This window comes from Mycteria americana, chromosome 17, assembly GCF_035582795.1.
Source record: "Mycteria americana isolate JAX WOST 10 ecotype Jacksonville Zoo and Gardens chromosome 17, USCA_MyAme_1.0, whole genome shotgun sequence".
In the NCBI taxonomy this organism is placed as follows: domain Eukaryota; kingdom Metazoa; phylum Chordata; class Aves; order Ciconiiformes; family Ciconiidae; genus Mycteria; species Mycteria americana.
The window spans coordinates 8,588,338-8,607,630 of record NC_134381.1 but is presented as its reverse complement, the minus strand read 5'-3'; the positions used below and the strand labels follow the sequence as shown (position 1 = coordinate 8,607,630).

The following is a 19,293-nucleotide window of genomic DNA, read 5'->3' as shown; positions in this document are numbered from 1 at the left end:
TTAACTTCTGTGTTTTCCTGGCATTTGGCATTAACTTGCATCAATCTTTAACCGCTCTGTAGGAATTTACAGTAAAGGGCCTTTTAGAGGCAGTCAGACTGTAAATGCAAGGCTAGCTGTGGTGTAGGACCCCACGTAATAACGAAAAACTTCCTTCTCTTTGCAGGAATCTCCCCCTGTCAAAGACGGCCACTCCAAAGATTCCACTTTGAACAGCGGTGCCATGGGGAAGGAAGGCAAAGATGGTACTGAAAGGTGAGCCCGACTCCCCTGGTACTCCCGCTTCCCAGCCTCGAAGGGTACAGAGTCTCACCAACGTCCCGGTAGCCCTGCCCTCTACCAAACCGTCCTTGGGGCTGCCTGTTCCGCCCTCAACCTTCTCGATGTTCTCTAAACTTTAAGCCCGCTTTTTTTGCACAACTGGTGAGCGGTGGGATCCTGCTGAACAAGGAGGATCCCGGCAAGATGTCGTCACTTAACTGAGGGAGCCCGTAGGGGTTAATGCAGCCTGTGTTAGCCATCCTAAGTCCATCTAATTGGCAGTCCTGTCATTGACACTGGCTGCTCCCTCCTGCTTCCAGGGAAACGTGCAAAAAAAGTCTGTATTGCTGTTGGGAAATAGTCTTCCAGAGGGGAATTTCTTTCTAACCCTGCTAGTTAGAGGCTGGCTGAGGCCCCGAAGCAGGAGGCTTTATATCCCTTCTAATGCTCTTAGCTATCATTTGTCTATGTAAATGAAGAGGTGCAGGCTGTAACAGATGGGCTTCAGGAGGAGTGGAATGAGTGCTTCCCTGCTGCTTGAGATTGCTCTTCAATTGCATTTCTAAAACAAAAATAGAGAACAGCATTGTTTTGTGTGTGACAGTCCACTTCCCTCCCCCATTTTCCTGCAGTTGGTTTGAGGGTTTTAATCCCTGCAGTGAAGGAGACAATGCAAGACTGCTCTGCAAAGCTCACTGTCTGCTGAAAGTACTGACTGGTGCACGGGATTTTGGCCTGTGCCTGGGGAAAGCTGTAAAGAACATGCATACTTTTTTTTTTTTAGGAATACAGGCACAGAGAGCATGTGTCCAGGCACAAGAGTACCAGCCTTTGGGGGCAGGAATACTAGAGTTGTGGATGTACACCAAAAACGTGGCCAGAGCTTTCTGCTCTATCTTCCTGCAAAAACAGAGCCTGTCGTCTCCCCTTGTAGCAGCACAGTGGGTCATGAGCTGACTGAGATGTATACATGTAGAGTACGCTCAGTCTCTATACATTTGAGGAAGAGCTTAGATTTGTGTGCACTAGAAATTTGGTGGATTAAGGAGACATGGAAGCGTGTACTTATGCAGGGCATATTAAAATCCTGTCTGCCAGAAATGCAGGCAGACAAGTGTTCAGGTCCTAAAGGTTCATCTTTCTCTTTTTCAAGAGATGCACAAAGCAACAGAATTAGAGCTAGACATTTGGGCTTGTTTGAAAAGATTTGCCTCCAGACTGTCTGTGTACTTACTGTCATTTGATGAAGGTTTGTACACTGAGAGCTTGGGTGGACCCAGCATCTCTTCCCTGGGATGGGCAATGATACTGATGGGTATTTGCCTTCTTTTTTTACAGGCAGCAGCAGTCACCAGATGCTTTGGAATCGTCACAGTTGGAGGAAGAGGTAGATGAGCTATCCCTTATCGACCACAGTGAAATTATGGCTAGGTTAACACTGAAGCAAGAGGTAGGTGCATTCCAGGTTTGCTTTCATACTCTTTGGTTTATGCTGTATTGAAATCTGATTCTCTGTGTGCACAAGCAAGGCATCAGCTTTTATTTGATAGGAAAAACTAGGTTGCGACAGAAGTGGTATGCAGCTTTATGTGTGCAGGCTGTTGTGAAAGTATGAGATGCTGGTACAGGCAGGGAGCATCAGCAACGAATGAGGGTTTAACAAAATGTGAGATGTCTCTCTAAAAACCAGCGCATCTTGTCCCCTTTTCCCAGTCTGCTCCTTCCCACCTCTTCCGCCTGCGACAGTCTGAAATGAAGCACCTGAGAGCCTGAGCACAATAAATCAGGTGCAGGTTTATGGTGTTCGTCTTTCAGTCTGAAGGCAGGTTTAGCAGATTTCCCGAGCAGGACGTTACATTACTGATGTGAAAGAGCAGCCAAAGTAACTGGTTCTGTATTTCAGAAATGGCTTTTTTCCTAGCCTTGGGTGCGCTCCCAGACAGCTTTGCTCACTATGCTCTTGAACCAAGCTGTCTTTGACATGCAGCTTGAGGGAATATGCAGGCTTTTGAAGCTTTCAGACTGTCAGGCGGCTAGTCTGAAAAAAAGAGAGAATGTATCATTTACTGGCACTTTAGGAGTGTTCTTTGGTCAGCCGAGATGTGCAGGAGAGAATGAGAAGCTATTACTCATTTCTTAAGTAGTATTTCATGAGTCTTGCCAGAGGGTCACCTGAAAAATTCACATCTTAGACATAGCTGCTCCATGGCTGTAATCCATGGGTTTTTCAGTGTTTTGCATATTGAAATGACAAAGACATTGCTAAGGGAAGCCACACATAGCTTCAGTCTCCTCTGCAGGAATATTTCCTTTAAAAAACTATTAAAAATCAGTGATTTCTGAACATTTGGGACTAGCAGATCTGTGTCAACCCTTAACTTCTTTTTTCTTCCTTTTCTTTACGGTCTACAAGTTTGAAAAGGTATAGAACTGCCACTGGGAGCCGTTGCCTGCAGCGTGGGAACCACTGGCTGAGTGATAGATCAGTTTTGCATATTTTTAGTTGTGAATTGCAGTAGCTAGAAGAAAGATGTTTTTAGAGAGTGGTAAGGCAGGGGTCAAGCAGTTTAGCAGGGCTGTTTTCTGCTCCCAGTTACTGGATCGCTTCAGGTGACCTCCAGCCAAATAGTTCCAGATTAGGGAATTAACTTGCTATGTTTTGATGTTCCAGGAACATGGAAGTTGAATGCATGACCTCTCACTCCACAGCCACTGTGGTACGTGATCCCGCACTTTGAGACAGTTCACACAGTGTTACTGCTCTGTTAATGGTCTTCTGGGAGCGTTTGGGAGCCTGGGACATTTCTGTTCATTCTTCTGTGGACAGAAGGTTCAGCTTTCACTGAGGTTCACAGCCTGGCCTTAAGGAGTCAGAGACCCTGAGTGAGGATCAGCCCAGATCCTCATCTGGGACACCAAATGCTTTGTTCAAATTCCAGGATTAGCCCAGCACTGAAGACCATGTCCCAGCTTGCGCTGTGAGCAGTGCCAGGAACATTGCGTACTCTGCCAGTTGTTGCTGAGCTTGAACCCCAGAGATGGTAAACCAGACCGAAGGGAGCTTGGGCCATGCCTAACGTGTTTCTGTTCTCGTTGCAGGGAGATGATGGGCCAGATGTTCGTGGTGGATCCGGAGACATTTTGTTAGTACATGCAACAGAGACCGACAGGAAAGGTACAGTGGATGCAGGGCTGAGGAGCGCAGTCCGGCGTGGCCTTTTCCTGCTCGTCTTCTGCCTCTCTGCAGTGTGCGCAGTCGTGATGTGGCTGCAGACTGCATGCGTGATCCTCCGAGTTGCGGGGGGGGGAATTGTGCTTATCTTTGGTGAAACGGAGGTAAGCTGGATAAGCGCCTGTTTGTTCCATTTAGCGGCAGGGATGGTATTAACTCCTCATAGCCCTTGCCCAGATCTGGAAGGCGAGGCGCACCAGTGGTGTTGGTGACAGTGCTGTGTTGGTATCTCCATGCCTGCTGAGGTAGGCCACTGCCTTCTGCGAGTGCAGGTGTGACCAGCCTGTTGTGGCATGGATCCTGTTTTCAGAGGTGCTCCTTGCCCTTGGAACTTCAGGGCAGTGGTGATGAGTTGCTGGAGTGACTGTTGCATCAAAGTAGGAGAGGAGGGACGTTGGTATGGGTCTAATGCAGTACCTGTGGGCATCGGGCAAGCTGTCCAGGTGCTGGTCTGCTGACACCCACCCCTTATTTTCAACTTACTGAGTCACTTCCTAGTCCCGCTCTGTACCGCTCGCATGCTGGTAGCCACCCAGACCAGTTCAGAGAGGGAATCCACAGTACAAAAAAGGAGACATGGGGGAGGAAAAGGGAGGTTAGCAACCCTTAGCTCTAGATTTGTTAAAATCCCACTTTATCTCTCCAAACCCAGCCACCACCCACATTGAAGCAGCTCCTTTCCAAGACCTGTGGCAAAGACAGCCTTTGCAATGTTTCCAGAGAGTGATTTTGAACCTGCCAAACACATTTGTGCTGATGGCCTTAACCAGAATTGATCTCCTTATCTCCTGGGATGCAAGGCAAAATGCACTAACCCGCTGAACCACTCAGTGCTCATATTTTAGAGGTTTGATAGTCAAAGGGGAAATGTCTTTCATGTGCATTTTTAAATGGCAGGGCTTTTACTCTAGCATAAGGTGTTTGCAATTACTTACCAGCACCATTCAGCTAGCAAGAAAATCCTTCCCCTGACAGCTATGTTTCCCTGTTTACATTGGGCATCGAATCCAGGCGGAAAGGACCAAAGTTAGGAATATACTAGAGAACAGGAGGCAATTGATTGTGCCAAAGCTAGATATGTATATTTTAAAAAAAATAGTCTAAATGAGATGGTGGAAATACCCCTTATAAAAATGCTGAAACTGGAATAGAGAAGCTCTGATGTACTCCTCCTGTTCTCCAGAACAAGCATCCCATCGGAAGAACTTCGCTACTGTTTCTGTTGAAAGACAGCTACTTGGTAAAGGGATGTGTGCTAAACTTCCAGTCCGTGAATGGGGAGCTCTGAGGGTGCTGCAAGCAGTGAGGTGCAAGCCGTGGAGAACCTCTCAAGACTAGGAAAATCTGGAGCAGGATTTTAAATGCGCAGTGGTGCGGACGGGGAGAGCGGCTGGGTGGAGGGAGCTCTGGGCGGCACGTTTCTCAGAATAGTCACAGAGCTTAGCCTCACGGGCTCTGCCAAGCCACTGAGCTGAATGGAGCACGGAGGAATGTGTGCTATGCTAACCCAGTGTTTGGGTGACTGAGAGGGTTAATGAATTAAGCTTACAATGAGAAGAATTCAGGGCTTGTAAATCAATCAGCCAAACGGCACAGAGGGGTATAGTTAAGAGGCTTTCCTTTAAAGATGAATTTCTTGGCAGCTTCAAGTGCCAGAGCAGACCAGCTGTATTACCTCACGTTGCCTTTTGGGCAGATGGGAACCCAGAATAAATGTAACTCCACGCCCTGTTGCATGATGCTTCTTGTCCGTTTGAGTTTTCTAAAAAAGCTAAATGGAATAAGGGATAAAGAGAGACTTGTGGCCTTTAGGAATAAAATCCATGGTCAGTTAAGTGCTCAGAGCCGTACGCGCTTGCTGAGAGTGCGGGATGACAGCTGGACGAGGCCTAGGACTCACCCCTGACGTGACCACCCAGCCTCCGGCTTTAGAGCTTATGTCTGATTGTCTTTAACCGAAAGGCAGCAGCGCACTCTGATTTAAGAGCAGGAGGAAGCGGCGTCTCTGCCAGGCTCCTGCCAAGAGGCACACCGCAGGCAGAGGGGCACAGCTAGCGCGCCGTGCCCTGCTCCTTCCCACCCTCCACGTGCAACGGATGGATGTTACGGCACGTGGGTGTGGGGTGATCCCTGTCCTGGCTGAAACAAGCTTTAGATGTACGGCCTAGCCTGGGCAGGCACGGCAGAAGCTTTTTCTCCCTGTCTGCGCTAACAAGGCTCTGCCAGCGGTTGCAGTGCACCGGGCAGGGGCAGCGTGCCGTCCCGCTGCACGTGCTGCCTGCAGTGCTGTGTGGTTTTATACTGGGGCTGATAAGTTTCCGTTTTGACCGCTGCTGTCCGCAGTGACCAAGCCTTGCCTGGGACTGTGAGTGTACTGCAGTCTTGACCTGAAATCTTCTTTCCCATTTGCAGTTTCTGCTTTTTCAAATTCTGTCCTGTGTGTCCATGACGATGGCCAAAGCCTTCGCGGTTCCGGGGCCTCTAGCACCCACTGCTACAGATTAATAAATAGAGGTTGACTGCGTGCACTGGGTCAGCATCTGTGTTGTGGCAGGGTCACGGTCATGGTAGCGTCAGTTTTTGCAGTGCAATTTACTCTTCTTTTGGCCAAAAATAATCTTATATTTACACTGCCCTGGGGCAGATTTCCTGGAACATAGCAAGGGCAGAGGGTCTGCAGCACCATATCATCATGTCGAAACACTGCGTTCCTGACCAGGAGGGAAGAGTGACCATGTCTTTCTGCAGGGCTCTGTGCTGCCTAAGCAGTAAAGACAGAGAACAGCCATCAGATCTTCTCTTTAACGTATCCCCAAGGTGTAAACCACATTTTTCCTTGACCCATTATTGAAAGTTCCTGTCCCACAAACAGGTGTTTTTCACTGACCCCTTTGGTGGTTGCATAAGCGAAGCAGCAAGCCTGAGCGCTGCAAATGGGAGCCAGGCCGGGGGGGCGGGGGGGGGACGGACGGGACAGGGCAGTTTCACTGTTGCTCTTGTGCCATAGGGTCCATCTGCTGGTAAGAAACAACAGCACAGCATTTCTGTAAAGTCCATTCGTGTCAAAATGTGTCCGTGTCCTCTTCCTGTAAGACTGGATTCAACCTTGCAAGAAGCTTCCTTTTTCTGAAAGCAACGTTGACTGAGGCTTTCCTGTCTTTCTCTGTAGATCTGGTGCTGTACTGTGAAGCCTTTCTGACTACATACAGGACGTTTATTACCCCTGAAGAGCTCATCAAGAAGCTGCAGTACAGATATCCTTTGTGGCAGTGTGGCAGTTCACCCCCACCAGGAATCGGAGCCGAGCAGCCATTGTGGAGGGAGTTGGTGGCAAGTTGTTTGGTCAAAAGCCTGCTGACAACGTGGTCAGTGATGTGCTTGCCCTGGAGGTGTCCCCAGCAGGACTTCCTTCACCTCTGCACACTGCAAATGGGAAATGCTGCTGGGCAGGTCCAGGCAGGGTGGAGTACTGGACCTGAGAGTAGTCTCCTGAGGGCCCTGGCAGGGGAGAAGAGCAGCTCAGATTTTCTGTACATCACTGGGGAACTGGTCATTTGTTTGGGACATCTCGTTTGTAGAATGGGGATCACGCAGCCTTCTGCCTTCCGGAGGGGGCCATGGGGATTGCCTGCTTGGGCAGGTGTAGTTTAATACTAGAGATGACTAAACCATCAAGACCTATTCTCTCTCTTATTACAAGAAGCGCAGCACAGAAGATAATGTCCTCTTGGCCTCCCAGTTCTGAACTGAGCTTGTAACTGCTAACGAGGCGAGGGCCCTACGTGGCGGGGTGAGCATTAGCATTTCTGGCAGAGTATGGAGAAGGCTTCTTGTTGAGCACGGTGCCTGCAGTTCCTTCCCCTTGGCTCTGTTCCCGTGGCTCCCTTCGCCGTCAGCTGAGCGGGTCAGTGTCTCGGTTCAGGCAGTGCAAAGGCCTCGTGGGCTTTGGTCCTGTACACGCACGTCAAAGGGAGCCTGACGTCACCCTGTCCTGCGTCGCAGCTCATCACTGCCATCTGCAGCAGAGCCGCTGCTCCCCTTGCTCCTGCTGGGATCAGCGCGGCCAAGGACACAACAAACCTCACTGCAGAGTGGTTGTCAGTGAAAATACTGGCTGGGGCATTCCTGCAGGCCCTTGTGAATACTTGACTTACTGATAACCTTTTTCTCTTTCCCTTTGTCCACCTGGCAGAAGCTTTTTCAACCTGTGCTCTCTCCCCTGCCACCATTCTCCTTGCAGCAAATTGGGCAGTGAGGAAGGTAGAGGTGACATCTGAGATCTGTTGAGACCAGATGTCACAGACCAGTGGGGGAGATGACAGTAGAGGGGTGCTGCTCATTAACAGTTTCAGGGTACACCTGCTCTTCTAGCATCAGTTCTGCGAGGTGTAAGTACCTCCTCACACCCCTGCTACCTGCAGCTGGTGGCAGCTTAATACCATGTTAATTAGAGCCGTATCGGTGTCCCTTATCTCCTGGAAATTGAACACCAGTTTCAGTCAAGACAGAATAGTAGCTATTCTAATGTTCCTCAAGGCAGCTGTTGTGCTGATGCTTGTCCGACCACTCTAAGTTGATTCTTTAATTTGCCACCACATATGAGAAGTTTTGCCACTTCCCAGACACGTTTAAGAAGCGAGTCAGTAAGAACACCTTCTTCGTGCTGGTGAGAGTGGTGGATGAGCTGTGGTGAGTTGCCTTCTTCGTTTCGGGATGGGAGCGGCGGTGTCAGTAATGATACAGAAGTCTGGCCGTTATGAAGATGTGTTGTTTGATCCTCATCTATGATGACAGCTGAAATCCCCTACCCTGACCACTGAGACACCTATAGTGCTGAACCCTCTTGTTCAGCAGGTTCTCGGTGTGTCCTATCTCTGTCAGTGATGTTAAAATAACTAGTAAAAGGGGAATCTGTAAGAAAGGAAGAGCTGGGAAGGGGAGGAATTTCAGTCACTCGGTTCTGCTTGTGGGAAAGAGCAACAAGACTCGGTACAGATACAAACTCTCTAGCCTAGGCGTCTCTCTCTGATGCCTTCCCCGGGTTTTTCGTCTTTCTCTCAGCTTAGTGGAGTTGACGGAGGAAATTCTCAAGCTGCTGATGGACCTGGTCTTCCGACTGGTTTGCAATGGGGAGCTGAGCCTCGCCAGAGTGTTGCGCAAGAATATCCTTGATAAAGTGGATCAGAAGAAAATGCTGAGCTACGCCAATTCCATCAAACCTCTTGCAGCCCGTGGGGTGGCAGCCAGGTGAGGAAAGTTGCCTGTAATCACATCTTGGTCCTTTAAGAGACAGGGCATCCCTTTCTTGTGGACACGAGGGTTTCCTTAGTCCAAAACATAAGAAAGAGAAGAAAACAGGTCACATTTTCTGAGCCTTTATATTTCATCCTTGTTTTCTACAGGCCAGGGACCTTGCATGATTTCCACAGTCATGAAATAGCCGAGCAGCTGACCCTCCTAGATGCCGAACTCTTCTATAAAATTGAGGTACAAAGATGAGGATGGGGTAGGGGCGGTGGGAGGGGTTCGGACACATACCCTCTGCAATCTCTGGTATTCCCTGCCAGCTCTCCAAGCACGCCTGTTGCATTGTAGGAGACAGCTGAACTTGTGTCAGCAAACGGCTGTGACCACAGACTGCGACTGGGAATCTGGAGGCAGAAATGCCATTTTAATGTGTGGTATTTTCCCACCCCTCTCCTCTTCTTCCTCGGCAGATCCCAGAAGTTTTGCTTTGGGCAAAGGAGCAAAATGAAGAGAAGAGCCCCAACCTGACGCAGTTCACAGAGCACTTTAATAACATGTCCTACTGGTAAGGAGTTCAGAACAACCGTGGCACTGAACTGTGCTTAACCTCCAGTGCCCTACAAATACTCAAAATACTCCTTGCAGAGTTGGGTTCCCTTGTTACAAGTGGGATAACATATATTTTTGGCCAGGAAGTAGATGCAGAGCACTCATCAAAGACTCCAGAGCACATGAGAAAGAAAATCAGGGGGGTTGTGGAGGGCACTGTGACCTGGAGGAATTATTGTCAGTACCACTGAGCCCTTCAAACAAACATTCGCCTTGCAAATAAATGCACTCTGTGAAGGGTTATTGTGGTCATCCTTGAAATTATTCTGTCTTTGTTGTGAATTAGAGTGCTCCATTTAAGTTGGAGGTATCATGAACCTTTGAGTATTGTTGGCCCATCCTTATCAGTTATCAGTGTTTTAAATGAAACAAGAGGAAATCTGAGATCTGCTTAAGTGGGTTTATCTTTTTTTTTTCTGTCTGTTCTTCCAGGGTCCGTTCAATTATTATGCTACAAGAGAAAGCCCAAGACCGAGAGAGGCTGTTACTTAAATTTATAAAGATTATGAAGGTATCAGCTACCAAGCTGTGAATCACACGCACTGCTCCTTAAAGGAGCTGGGGAGTGGGAGCTTCTGGTTGGTAGAGCTGTTTGATGCTAGAAGGCTTTTCAGATGTCTAGAGTAACTGGAATATTCTCTCTCTTCACAGCACTTACGAAAGCTGAATAATTTTAATTCCTATCTGGCCATTCTTTCTGCACTGGATTCTGCACCCATCCGAAGGCTGGAGTGGCAGAAACAAACCTCAGAGGTGAGGAGCAGCAAGGGCTGTCATCTTCAGGGGAAAAAGATAACTGTGGTTATGGTGTGAAACAGCTGGGTGGTTTTAACAGCTCAGCAACGTCCCAGGGTGGAGGGATGGCAGATAACTGCTCTCCGGTGGGTATAATGCAGCGCTGGAAGCCCGCAGCGTGGCTGGGCATTCTGACAGCTGCAGGAGTGCCAGCGCAGTCATGGGTGAGAACGGCCTCCTCCTCCTCCTCCTTCTCCCTGCAAATTGAAGGCTCGGTGGGGCTGAAGGCAGCGAGGCTCTGTGTATACACCCTCAGGGTCAGGCTGAGTAAATCAGGTGGAGGTGTTTGCAGGATGGCATTAACTCCCTGGCCCGCGTGGCTCTCTGGGGAGAGGTTACAAAGAAAACGGGTTTGCAGCAGTGGTGTCACCGTGGGCTTTGTGTTCTGCCAGGGCCTGGCTGAGTACTGCACACTGATTGACAGCTCCTCGTCCTTCCGCGCCTACCGAGCAGCTCTGGCTGATGTGGAGCCTCCCTGCATACCTTACCTGTGAGCTGATAAGTTTATTTCCTCTGCCATTACTTCTGCATGTTCAAATGGTTCCTTCAAGGATTTCTCAGCAGCTTCTGCTCAGCTCAGCGCTTGCCTTTTGCCCTACATCTAGAATAAGACGGCAATGTGCCACAGCAACCCACGCACCCTCTCTGGAGCAATTTGTCCTGTAGCAGAGGAAAGCGGGGTGGCACCTATCTTGTAAAGAAAGCTTTTGTGAGTTGACTATGGCAAAGGAAAGGTCAAGTGCCTGGATCTTTAGTTGATGCTTTCTAACTATATTTTCTTCGGGGTCTGTGTGCAGAATGACAAATTTTCCCATGAGGTGCAATGGATCCCACAGCTTCAAGCTGCGGCTTGCTCCTCTGTGACAGCTCTGGTTCTGCTGACTGCAAGAGCTGATAAACGAGGACTCTGCCTTGTCAAACATGCTGCTTCATCCTGTTTCTAGCTGAAAGGTTGAAGCCATTGCCCTTCTCCGTAAGGGCCTTCTGCTCTAGATACCAGATTTGCTCTGGGTTTACACCAGTAAAACTTCTCCTGGTCTTGCTTTCTTCCCTGGAAAGAGTTCTGTAGGAGGAGGTTGCACAGGTACATGGCATCTCATCTGGCAGGGGACCACAGCAGGACTGTGCAGAGGCATGGCTGAGCAGGGGAGGCAGAGGGAGGAAGGGAGCGCTGACCCTCTTGCTAGCAAATCCTCAACGTGAGGGAAACCCTCGTGCATAAAACTGGAAGGAAGGTTTAACCCCTGCAGGCACTTCCCATTGCGACCTTAGTGTGACCACGAGTGCCTCGCCTCACAGGTCCCTCGGCTCTGCATGGTGCGCGCCTTGCGCCTAAATACCTTTGGATCTGCTGCTGGGGGAACGTTTCCCTCCAGTTTAAAGTTGCCGTGCTGATGGTGGCAGCAGCGGGAGGCTGTTAGATTGCGTCTGGCTGCCTTTTGGCTGGCCGTCCTGCCCCTGTGTGACTAACTTCTGTACTTGTTTGCCTACTCCCTGGCCTGCTGCCCCTTTCTTTCAGAGGCCTAATTCTGCAGGACCTGACCTTTGTTCATCTGGGAAACCCTGATTACATTGACAGCAAAGTGAACTTTTCCAAGCGCTGGCAGCAGTTTAACATCCTGGACAGCATGAGGTGCTTCCAACAAGTGTAAGTGCAGCAACAGGGGGGTCAGAGCTGGCTTCGAGGCACCACAGTGGGGACTGGGGGGGGGTCGTGGCTGGGGCACGGGAGCCCCCGTGGAAGGGGAAGAGAGTCTAAGGTCACAGCATCGCGATGGAGATGAAAGGAGACCTGGGAACGACAGGGCTCTGGTCACAGTCTCCTTCCCGCTCTAGGTTAGATATGACTAAAAGTTGTGAAGGCATTTTCCTATATTATTTTTGAGATCCAGTGCAATAAAGTTTTGCCACTACTCTCCTTCACACAACAGTTTTTCCTCCGGGTTTTGCTGTTGCTGGTTCATGGGTTCTCTAGGTCATGGTGGGTTTCACGAATATTGTCTTGCAGCAGAGGCACCAGATCTAACTGCTGATTTCAGTGTGATAGGGTCTTTTTTTTCCCAGTTCAGCGATGGGCATGATGGTTTTTCCCCTTTTTGGTGTCACACCACTGTCATGAGTATTGGGCATAGACCTCAGCGCTGGATGTCCTTAGAGCAGGGTGGGGGTGGCCCAAAGTTGGGAGAGGTCCCCAGGTAGCCCCTCGCTTAACTGCAGCCCTCTTCTGTGGTCTTCCAGACATTACGACATCAAAAGAAACGATGACATAGTGTCATTCTTCAACGATTTCAGCGACCACCTGGCTGAGGAGGCCTTGTGGGAACTGTCCCTCAAAATCAAACCTCGGAACATTACGAGGCGGAAAACAGACCGAGAAGAGAAAACCTAGGAGGAGGGGTTGTGCGAGCGAGGAGAATTGCTCCGCAGACGCACCGAGGGCAGCTATGAGACTGGAGTTCAATGTTTGTACCTGTTACTGGATGACGCACCCTCCCTCCCAGCTGGCAGCGATCTCTGGGTGTGTGAATGTCGGGCTCTCGCAGCAGGCGAGAAGTAACCGTGCGCGTCAGCCGCCAAGGGCAGAGATCAGCCGGTGCTCGCTGCACTCGCCCTCCTCCTCCTCCCGTCCCTCTGTGCCACGAATCAGCTTTAAACCCGGGGAGAGAGCTTTGTGGAAGGAGGGTCCCAGGCAAGCGTGTTACTGGTTTGCTGGCCAATTGCATCCGGAAATACCCGGGCTTCTGTTTTCATCCACGAAGGAGGGTCAGCAAGAGCTCCGCACCCACAAACTTGTCTCCGGAGTGGTGTTCAGCAGGCAGCAGCCGTGGAAGCCAAGGGTTTGAGTCTCCCCTGCAATGCCACCTCGAAACGTGTTCATCCCTAGGAGATGAGGATGGAAGAGTCTCCCGCTGCCTGCCAGAGGAGCTCTGCTTTCACAGAGCTGCTTGTGTTTACAGGGGTCTTCGGTTTACCCCAGATTTCAGGCGCCTTCTTCACGGGAGGAAGGCACCGGTCATAGATACGGAAGAGGCACTGAAATTGTGGGCAGGGACCCGCCATCTCCAGTCATCGTATCCCCCTCCTCCTCTCAGATCTCGTTATTTAAGCAACGGTAATCCCTCCAAACCCTGGAAACATTGACTACTCGAGGTACTGCGGTTCACTTGTCCTGTGAACCCGTATCTTTTAGTGATGGTACTAGCTTTTGCACAGTAAATGCTGTAGTATATGAGACTGTAAATATTAGTATTTAGAATTCATTTGGGACTTTTTTGATGCATGTCTGAATACCAATGTGTTTATAGGAAAAAAAGTGCAAAACAGTATGTATAAAATTCACAACCAGTGACAATGTTGTTCCAAGTGCTGGAAGAAAGGAGGCTCGGGGCGGCCGCGTGGGCGCTGGCTGCGGGGCGGGCGCAGGAGCCAGGCAAAGGAGCCAGCGGGTCCGTTTCTGGGGTTGGAAATGGGAATCGGGAAGGAGCCCTGTGCCCGGCCGAGCTGCCCTGGCCCCTCCGCCCCCTTCCTCTCTCTTCTCACTGTTGCCAAATGGTTTTTTCAGGGGGTGCCCGTCTGACTGACCTTTGGTGCTGTGCTTCGTGATCCACGCTTTGGCAGGAGCCCCAGCAGGTCCCCGTCCCCTGTCCTGCCGTGCCGGAGCCAGCAGGGCAGGGGCAGCCCAGCATGGAAGAGCGAGGGGGGGGGTCTCATTTCCCACACACGCAGCGTTGACCCCAATCTGTTTGGTGTGCCTTATTCAGCCCCTCTCTCCCCTCTCTGTGTCCCCCCCCGGGGCATCCTCTCCAGCGCAGCCCCAGCCGGACCATTTCACGTCCCTCTTCTCTGTCCTCATCCGATGGTTTACAGTGTGGAGCGTGGGTTTGAGCGTATGCTGCACGTTTTAGCAGCCTTGCGAGGCCTTTCTCAGCACCGTGTCGCTTGGTCACAGGTTTTTTACAGAGTTTTGTCTAACAAAATCCTGCAGTTTTAGGGCAGCGGCTCACAAGGAATACAGACGGGGTGTTTCACAGAGCATCCTTAACTTACTTCTCAATAGCAGCTCCGTGTTTGCTAAAGCCTCTGTTTATTCTGGGTGAATCAAAGTTGCAAGCACTTCCTTCTACAAACAGATTGCAGAGTCTTAGCCAGCTCCCTGCAGACGGCAGCTCTGCCTGACGGCAGCAGGAGGGAGCGACAGCAGCATTGCCCCGTTCGTAGGATGGTACCCAGCTCGGTTATTTTCCTGAAGCTGTAGGCACAGGACTCGCGCAGCAGCGAAATGGTGAAGCGCAGAGAGACCCCCCCGCCCATGAGGGCATCTTCGGGGGGAGGAGAGCATAGGGTCCAACACTGGTTTGTGCTGTGCAGCCCCAGAGCGGGAGGAGCGGGGATCTTCCTGTGCTGAAACACGGCATCTGAGCCAGTACACTTCAAAACCGGTTTATTTTTATGGCGCTAAGGGCATTGGAGCCATGTGTCATGTCCAGCCGAGGCTCTGCAATCCCCAAAGGCTTCCCAGCCTTCCATGCAGGCAGTAATTTCTTGAGTTTTCCTTTATAAATAAGATTTTTAAAAAAGCCCAACATGGAGAGACTCTGAAAAAGCAAATACACCCCGTGTCTGGCGCAGGCTTCCCCCCGGCCGGCTCCGAGCACCTCCCTCGGACGGTGTGCCGTGGCACGGGCTGTTCCTAGGAGTGTCGTGTGTGGTGGTAGCACTAAAGCCGCAGCCCGTCGCTCCGCTTTCCCCGTGCGGGGCCTTGGGGGTGCAGTGTCCATGGCTGGGGCTTGATGCCATGGAGGGGCAGGAGGGTGCACCTTGTCTTCAGCCCTGCCGGAGTGCTCACTTCCTCTCTCGCTGGCGAGCGGGAGCTGTTTCCAGGTTCTTCCCTGCACTTAAAACCATGAGCCCTCTTAGTGCCAAAGGGGGGGTCTCGCTCTCCACCCTCCGCCAGCCCCCCCCAAAATCCGGAGGCTCAGCCCACAGCATGGGGACGGGAGGGCTGCACGGCCGCAGCACCTCGTCCAGCGCAGTGGGGCTGAGCCCCCCGGTTTTCCTCCCCCCCCCCCCCCCCCCCCCTTCTCTCTGCTCTGCGGCCATCCCCAGCCGAGCGGGCTGTCCCGACCACAGCTCCTGGCTCGTGTCCCGACCTCGGGCCCGGCTCACAGGGCTGGAGGGACCCTAAAGAAGGGTCTCCTTGCCCAGAGCAGCTTCAGGTTTGCTGAGCAGGGACCCCCACCTCTCCAAGAGCAGCACCCCTGGGGAGCAGAAGCCCAGAACAGCAGCCGTTTGCAAGACTGGCCATGAGCACGTTCACGTGTCTTGCAGGCAGCATCCTTGAGGCCGTCACCTCTCGTTTTGGGGGGAGGGAGAGGCCTCAGTCCCCTCTCCGCACAGGGCAGGGAGCCGGGAAGAGCGATGCCCCTGGTCCGCAGCCCCCTGTCCTGCTCCCAGGCCTCTCCCCACGCCCAGCTATTTAGTTGTATTATATATTTACCACTAACGCAGACCTGATGGTGGCATTTTCCTGCAAACATTTCGGACCTGTAACTTTTATATTAAAGACAAATAAACACCAATAACAAACCCGCCTGATGATCCTGTTTACAGTGCATGCAGCAGTCTGTGGATTAAAGTGACAATCGAATCCACTTCTGGTGCTGGTGTGGCCTCATGTTTTCTCACGTGCCCCTCCGAGTTTTCTTCTGCCCTTGGCCCTTTTCCTTTTTACTTTTCCCCTGTAAATCCCGTCCTTGCCTCCCAGCAAGACGGTCTCACCCCAGTACGAGCCCAACCCTTGGGGGGGGATATCCACTCCTGTCCCCTTCCTCCGGGCACTCCTGTCCCCCGTGTCAGGGGGGTTCCGCCACCCAAAACACACGTTGGCAGGCGCGTGCCCGGCCCCAGCCCAGCTCGTGCAGCAGCCGTGTGCCGGGCGGCTGAGGGCTATAAATAACCCCTGCGGCGGCCGAGCACGCTCCCACGCTATTTCAGTCCTGGATGGGGTTCAAAATTCCTCTGGAAATAATCGGCATCGGCCAGCTCGGGAGGAGGATGCCCAGACACTGACCGAGCACACACCACCCGCTCGCTCACAGGGGCTGGACCACGGTGCCACCTCCTACCGGCCCGGCAAAGCGCGAGGGGGTGCGGGGTCCGTCAGAGCCCCCCGAGACGCAGACCCGAGCGCGGCTGTGAGCAGAGCCGGGGCCTGGCACGGGGCACGCTTACATCCCTGCTCGGCTCACCGGAGCAGCCTCTGAAGACCCAGCGGCTTGTCCTCCCCTTCCCCGCAGCAGCTCCGCGAGTGGCACCCCCGGACGCCCCTTCCCCGGGGTCGGGCTTGGGCTGGAGCTCCAGCACCCACCTGCTTTTGGAGGAAACCCTCATTTGACCGATTGCAGGACAATTTACCCTGAATTTTGTGGCGGACAAAAGCCACGGGGCGGGGGGAAGGTCCTTGGTATGCAGAGAAAACAGAAGCTTTGGCTACACCTGTGTTTTATTTCAATCTGGAAGCAGCAAGAAGGTGGCAATACAGCGCGTGTGTATTTGTGTGTGCAAAATTACCATAGGAGCTAAATACGTGGTTTTGTATCTTCTCACGTTATTAATTACTGGTGAGGGCTTCTCGCACGGCCAGAGCAGCAGCTGCCGGCGGAGCGGCTGCACGCTTTGGCCTCTCTGTTACGCCTTGGCCCTTTGCTCTGTCTCCAGCCCCGGCTCTGCAAGATGCTCCCTGCCACAGAGTCCCGTTTTGCATCTCCAAGTGACAGTCTGCGGTACTGGGATTCAACCTCCCGCAGCAGGGCCTGATCCCGTACGTGGTGCCGCCGCTCCGACAAGGCTCCTTGCCCAGAGCTGGCTCTGGCAGGGCATCCATGGCACCGGCATCGCTTCGGTCTGGGTTCGTCCTGCCCGCACCACGGCTCTCAGGGCTAAGAGCAGGTGGGCGAAGGCGCGTGTGGCTCCAGAGCGGCTCCTCACCCCACCAGGAAGGACAGACGCTGCCCCTCGGCCCCGACAACGCTTCGTGGTCACCCATCGATAACGCTTTGGGGTCGCCCATTTCCCACGGCAGCCCCGGCGATGCCATGCGGGGGCTGCGGCCGCTCCACCTGCCCACGCCCCCCCGGCCGTGGTGAGCCGCAAGGAGCCCCCGGCACGCACCCTGTCCCTGGGGCTCGGGGCCCCTGTCATAGGTACAGGGCCACCAGGACGTAGATGACCCAACTGACGGAGGCGAACAACCCGAAGAGGAGGCTGAAGAGGACCAGCGACTGGGCCTTTTTGGATGCCACATTCGCCTGGGCCATGTCCCCACGGCCGAGCGCAGCCCGGGTCTGGCACAGGAGGAGAAGGGGAGAGGTTAGAAGAGACCCGCAGCAGCGGGAGGGGGGATTCGAGGCACCAGGCGGGTTCGGCGTACATGAGGACCGCGCCGTCCTTACCTCGTGGGAGTAGACGAGGGCGATGACCCCAGTCAGCAGGCAGCAGAAGACGGTCACCAGCACCGACTCCACCATGTAGTCCTTGGGCAGGCGCTGCCCGCGGCCGGCGGGCGATGGCCCGGTGCTCTGCTGCCCGTCGTACTGCGACGGGGGAGGGGGGTGGGGGGTGGTTAGCGCTGCACGACCCCCCCTGTCCCCCCCCGGGTTGTGGAGCTGGAGCGTTGCTCGAGGCACCGCTTGGGACCCCACAAACCCGGGAGGGGGGGTAAGGGGTGACCCCGCCGCAGAGCTGGGCAGGGACACGTCGGGGTGGGGGACACGTACGGTGGGGTAGGGCAGGGGCGCAGCCGGGACGCCCTGGGGCGGGAAGGGCCCCGGCCCCGGCCCCGGCTGGTAGACGACTGGCGCTGGCTGGGAGAAGCTGGCCGGGAACGGCGGGTAGAGGAGGTGAACGCTCTTGGGGTCCGGGGGCGAGTAGGGCGGCGGGTCCCCCTCGAAGGCCGCGTTGGTGACCGCCGCCACCACCAGGGGCCCGTCCCCGCGGCCCGCGGGGGGGTCCCAGCGGGTGCCGGAGCCGGGCAGCCCCCCGGCCGCCCCGCCGCCACCCCCCCGCTCCGCTCCCTCGGCTGCGGGGCCGCAGCCCCGGGCCCCGGCCGGCGCGTCGCCCTCCATCCCGCGGAGAGGCCTGCGGGGACAGGGAGGCCCTGGGCTGCCCCGCTGCCCCCCACCCCGCCAGCGACGGCCGGCGGCGGGGCCGCGACCGGACGAGACGGGACGGGCACGGCCCCGGCCCCCCGACCCCAACGTCCCCCCGCGGTTCGGGTCGAGGGCGGGGTGGGGCCGGGCCGGGCCGCCCGCGGGAGCCGGGTGAGCGCAGCCCCTCTGCCGGGCCCCGCCACGGCGGGAGCCCCGTCCCCGGCGCCGCCCCCACGGGTCCCCCCCCCCCGCCCGCCGCCGCCGCCGCCGCCGCCGCCGCCTTCCCCGTCCCCACTCACGTCGGTGCCCGCGGGGTCCCACCTGCCGGACGCTCGGGCCTGGCCCCCCGCTACGGCCCCGCCGCGGCCCCCGGCCCCCGCATGGCCCCGCGCCGGCGGCCGGGAGCGCAGCGCAGCGCCGGCGGGCCGGGCGCGGGGCCGGGCGAGTTAATCATTGACCGGCTGTTTGCCCAGGGCCCTGCGCGGGCGAGGGCCGCACCCGGCACGGCCACCCCGGCCCCGGGCGGCCTCGGGAGGGGGCGGGGCGGCCTCACCCCCCCCCCGCCCCGGGGCGGTGGGGCCGGGGGCCGGGCCGGGGGCGGGGGGCGGCGCGCGCGCTCGGGTGCGCATCCGCGTCAACGGTTCCTTCACGTACGAACGTGCGACCCCTCTGCGGGGTAAAGCCCCGTCCGTCCCCGCGTGGGGAGCGCGCGCCCCGTGCTCCCGTGCCTGACGCCAAAGGCACGCGCACCGCACGTCCCGTAGCTGCAGCCGGTGTTTAATGTGCGCGTGTACATGTGCGGATATGCCCGCGCGCTGTCGCACGTGTCGTGCCCCGCCCGTGCTCACGCGTCCCGGTCCCTCGCACGTTCCCCGTCCCCACAAGCACACGCGCACGAGGGTGTACTCGCGCAGTGTGCGCATGCGCCCCTGCCCGCACGCCCGCACGCCGCGCGGACCGGCGGGGCCGCCCCGCCCGCGGCTGAGGCCGGACGCGCTCAGC

General features: G+C 54.8%; 2 protein-coding genes across 6 annotated transcripts in view; one reads left to right on the top strand and one right to left on the bottom strand.

Moving 5' to 3' along the window:
• RAPGEF1 (Rap guanine nucleotide exchange factor 1) overlaps window positions 1–15,789 on the top strand; it is an 89,528-nt gene extending 73,739 nt beyond the window's left edge. For all 3 annotated transcript variants that reach the window (XM_075520033.1, XM_075520032.1, XM_075520031.1), the window contains 13 exons: window positions 167–255; window positions 1,600–1,711; window positions 3,361–3,436; window positions 6,663–6,751; window positions 8,094–8,182; window positions 8,555–8,740; window positions 8,896–8,980; window positions 9,211–9,305; window positions 9,782–9,860; window positions 10,001–10,102; window positions 10,537–10,634; window positions 11,664–11,792; window positions 12,383–15,789. In XM_075520033.1, the coding sequence (XP_075376148.1) occupies window positions 167–255; window positions 1,600–1,711; window positions 3,361–3,436; window positions 6,663–6,751; window positions 8,094–8,182; window positions 8,555–8,740; window positions 8,896–8,980; window positions 9,211–9,305; window positions 9,782–9,860; window positions 10,001–10,102; window positions 10,537–10,634; window positions 11,664–11,792; window positions 12,383–12,533 (1,380 nt within the window). In that variant the 3' untranslated portion in view covers window positions 12,534–15,789. The remainder of the gene's footprint in view (window positions 1–166; window positions 256–1,599; window positions 1,712–3,360; window positions 3,437–6,662; window positions 6,752–8,093; window positions 8,183–8,554; window positions 8,741–8,895; window positions 8,981–9,210; window positions 9,306–9,781; window positions 9,861–10,000; window positions 10,103–10,536; window positions 10,635–11,663; window positions 11,793–12,382) is intronic.
• Window positions 15,790–17,190: 1,401 nt separating this feature from the next.
• Window positions 17,191–19,164, bottom strand: PRRT1B (proline rich transmembrane protein 1B). 3 transcript variants are annotated; one of them, XM_075519842.1, is made up of 4 exons: window positions 19,140–19,164; window positions 17,920–18,280; window positions 17,596–17,736; window positions 17,191–17,487 (listed from the first exon to the last, which is right to left on the bottom strand). In XM_075519842.1, the coding sequence occupies exons 2-4, from the start codon at window positions 18,265–18,267 to the stop codon at window positions 17,341–17,343; spliced, it is 636 nt and encodes a 211-aa protein (XP_075375957.1). In that variant the 5' UTR covers window positions 18,268–18,280; window positions 19,140–19,164; the 3' UTR covers window positions 17,191–17,340. The 3 variants fall into 3 exon arrangements, with proteins under 3 accessions (XP_075375957.1, XP_075375955.1, XP_075375956.1); XM_075519840.1 differs by lacking the exon at window positions 19,140–19,164 and adding an exon at window positions 18,591–18,806; XM_075519841.1 differs by lacking the exon at window positions 19,140–19,164 and adding an exon at window positions 18,613–18,806.
• Window positions 19,165–19,293: the final 129 nt, after the last annotated feature.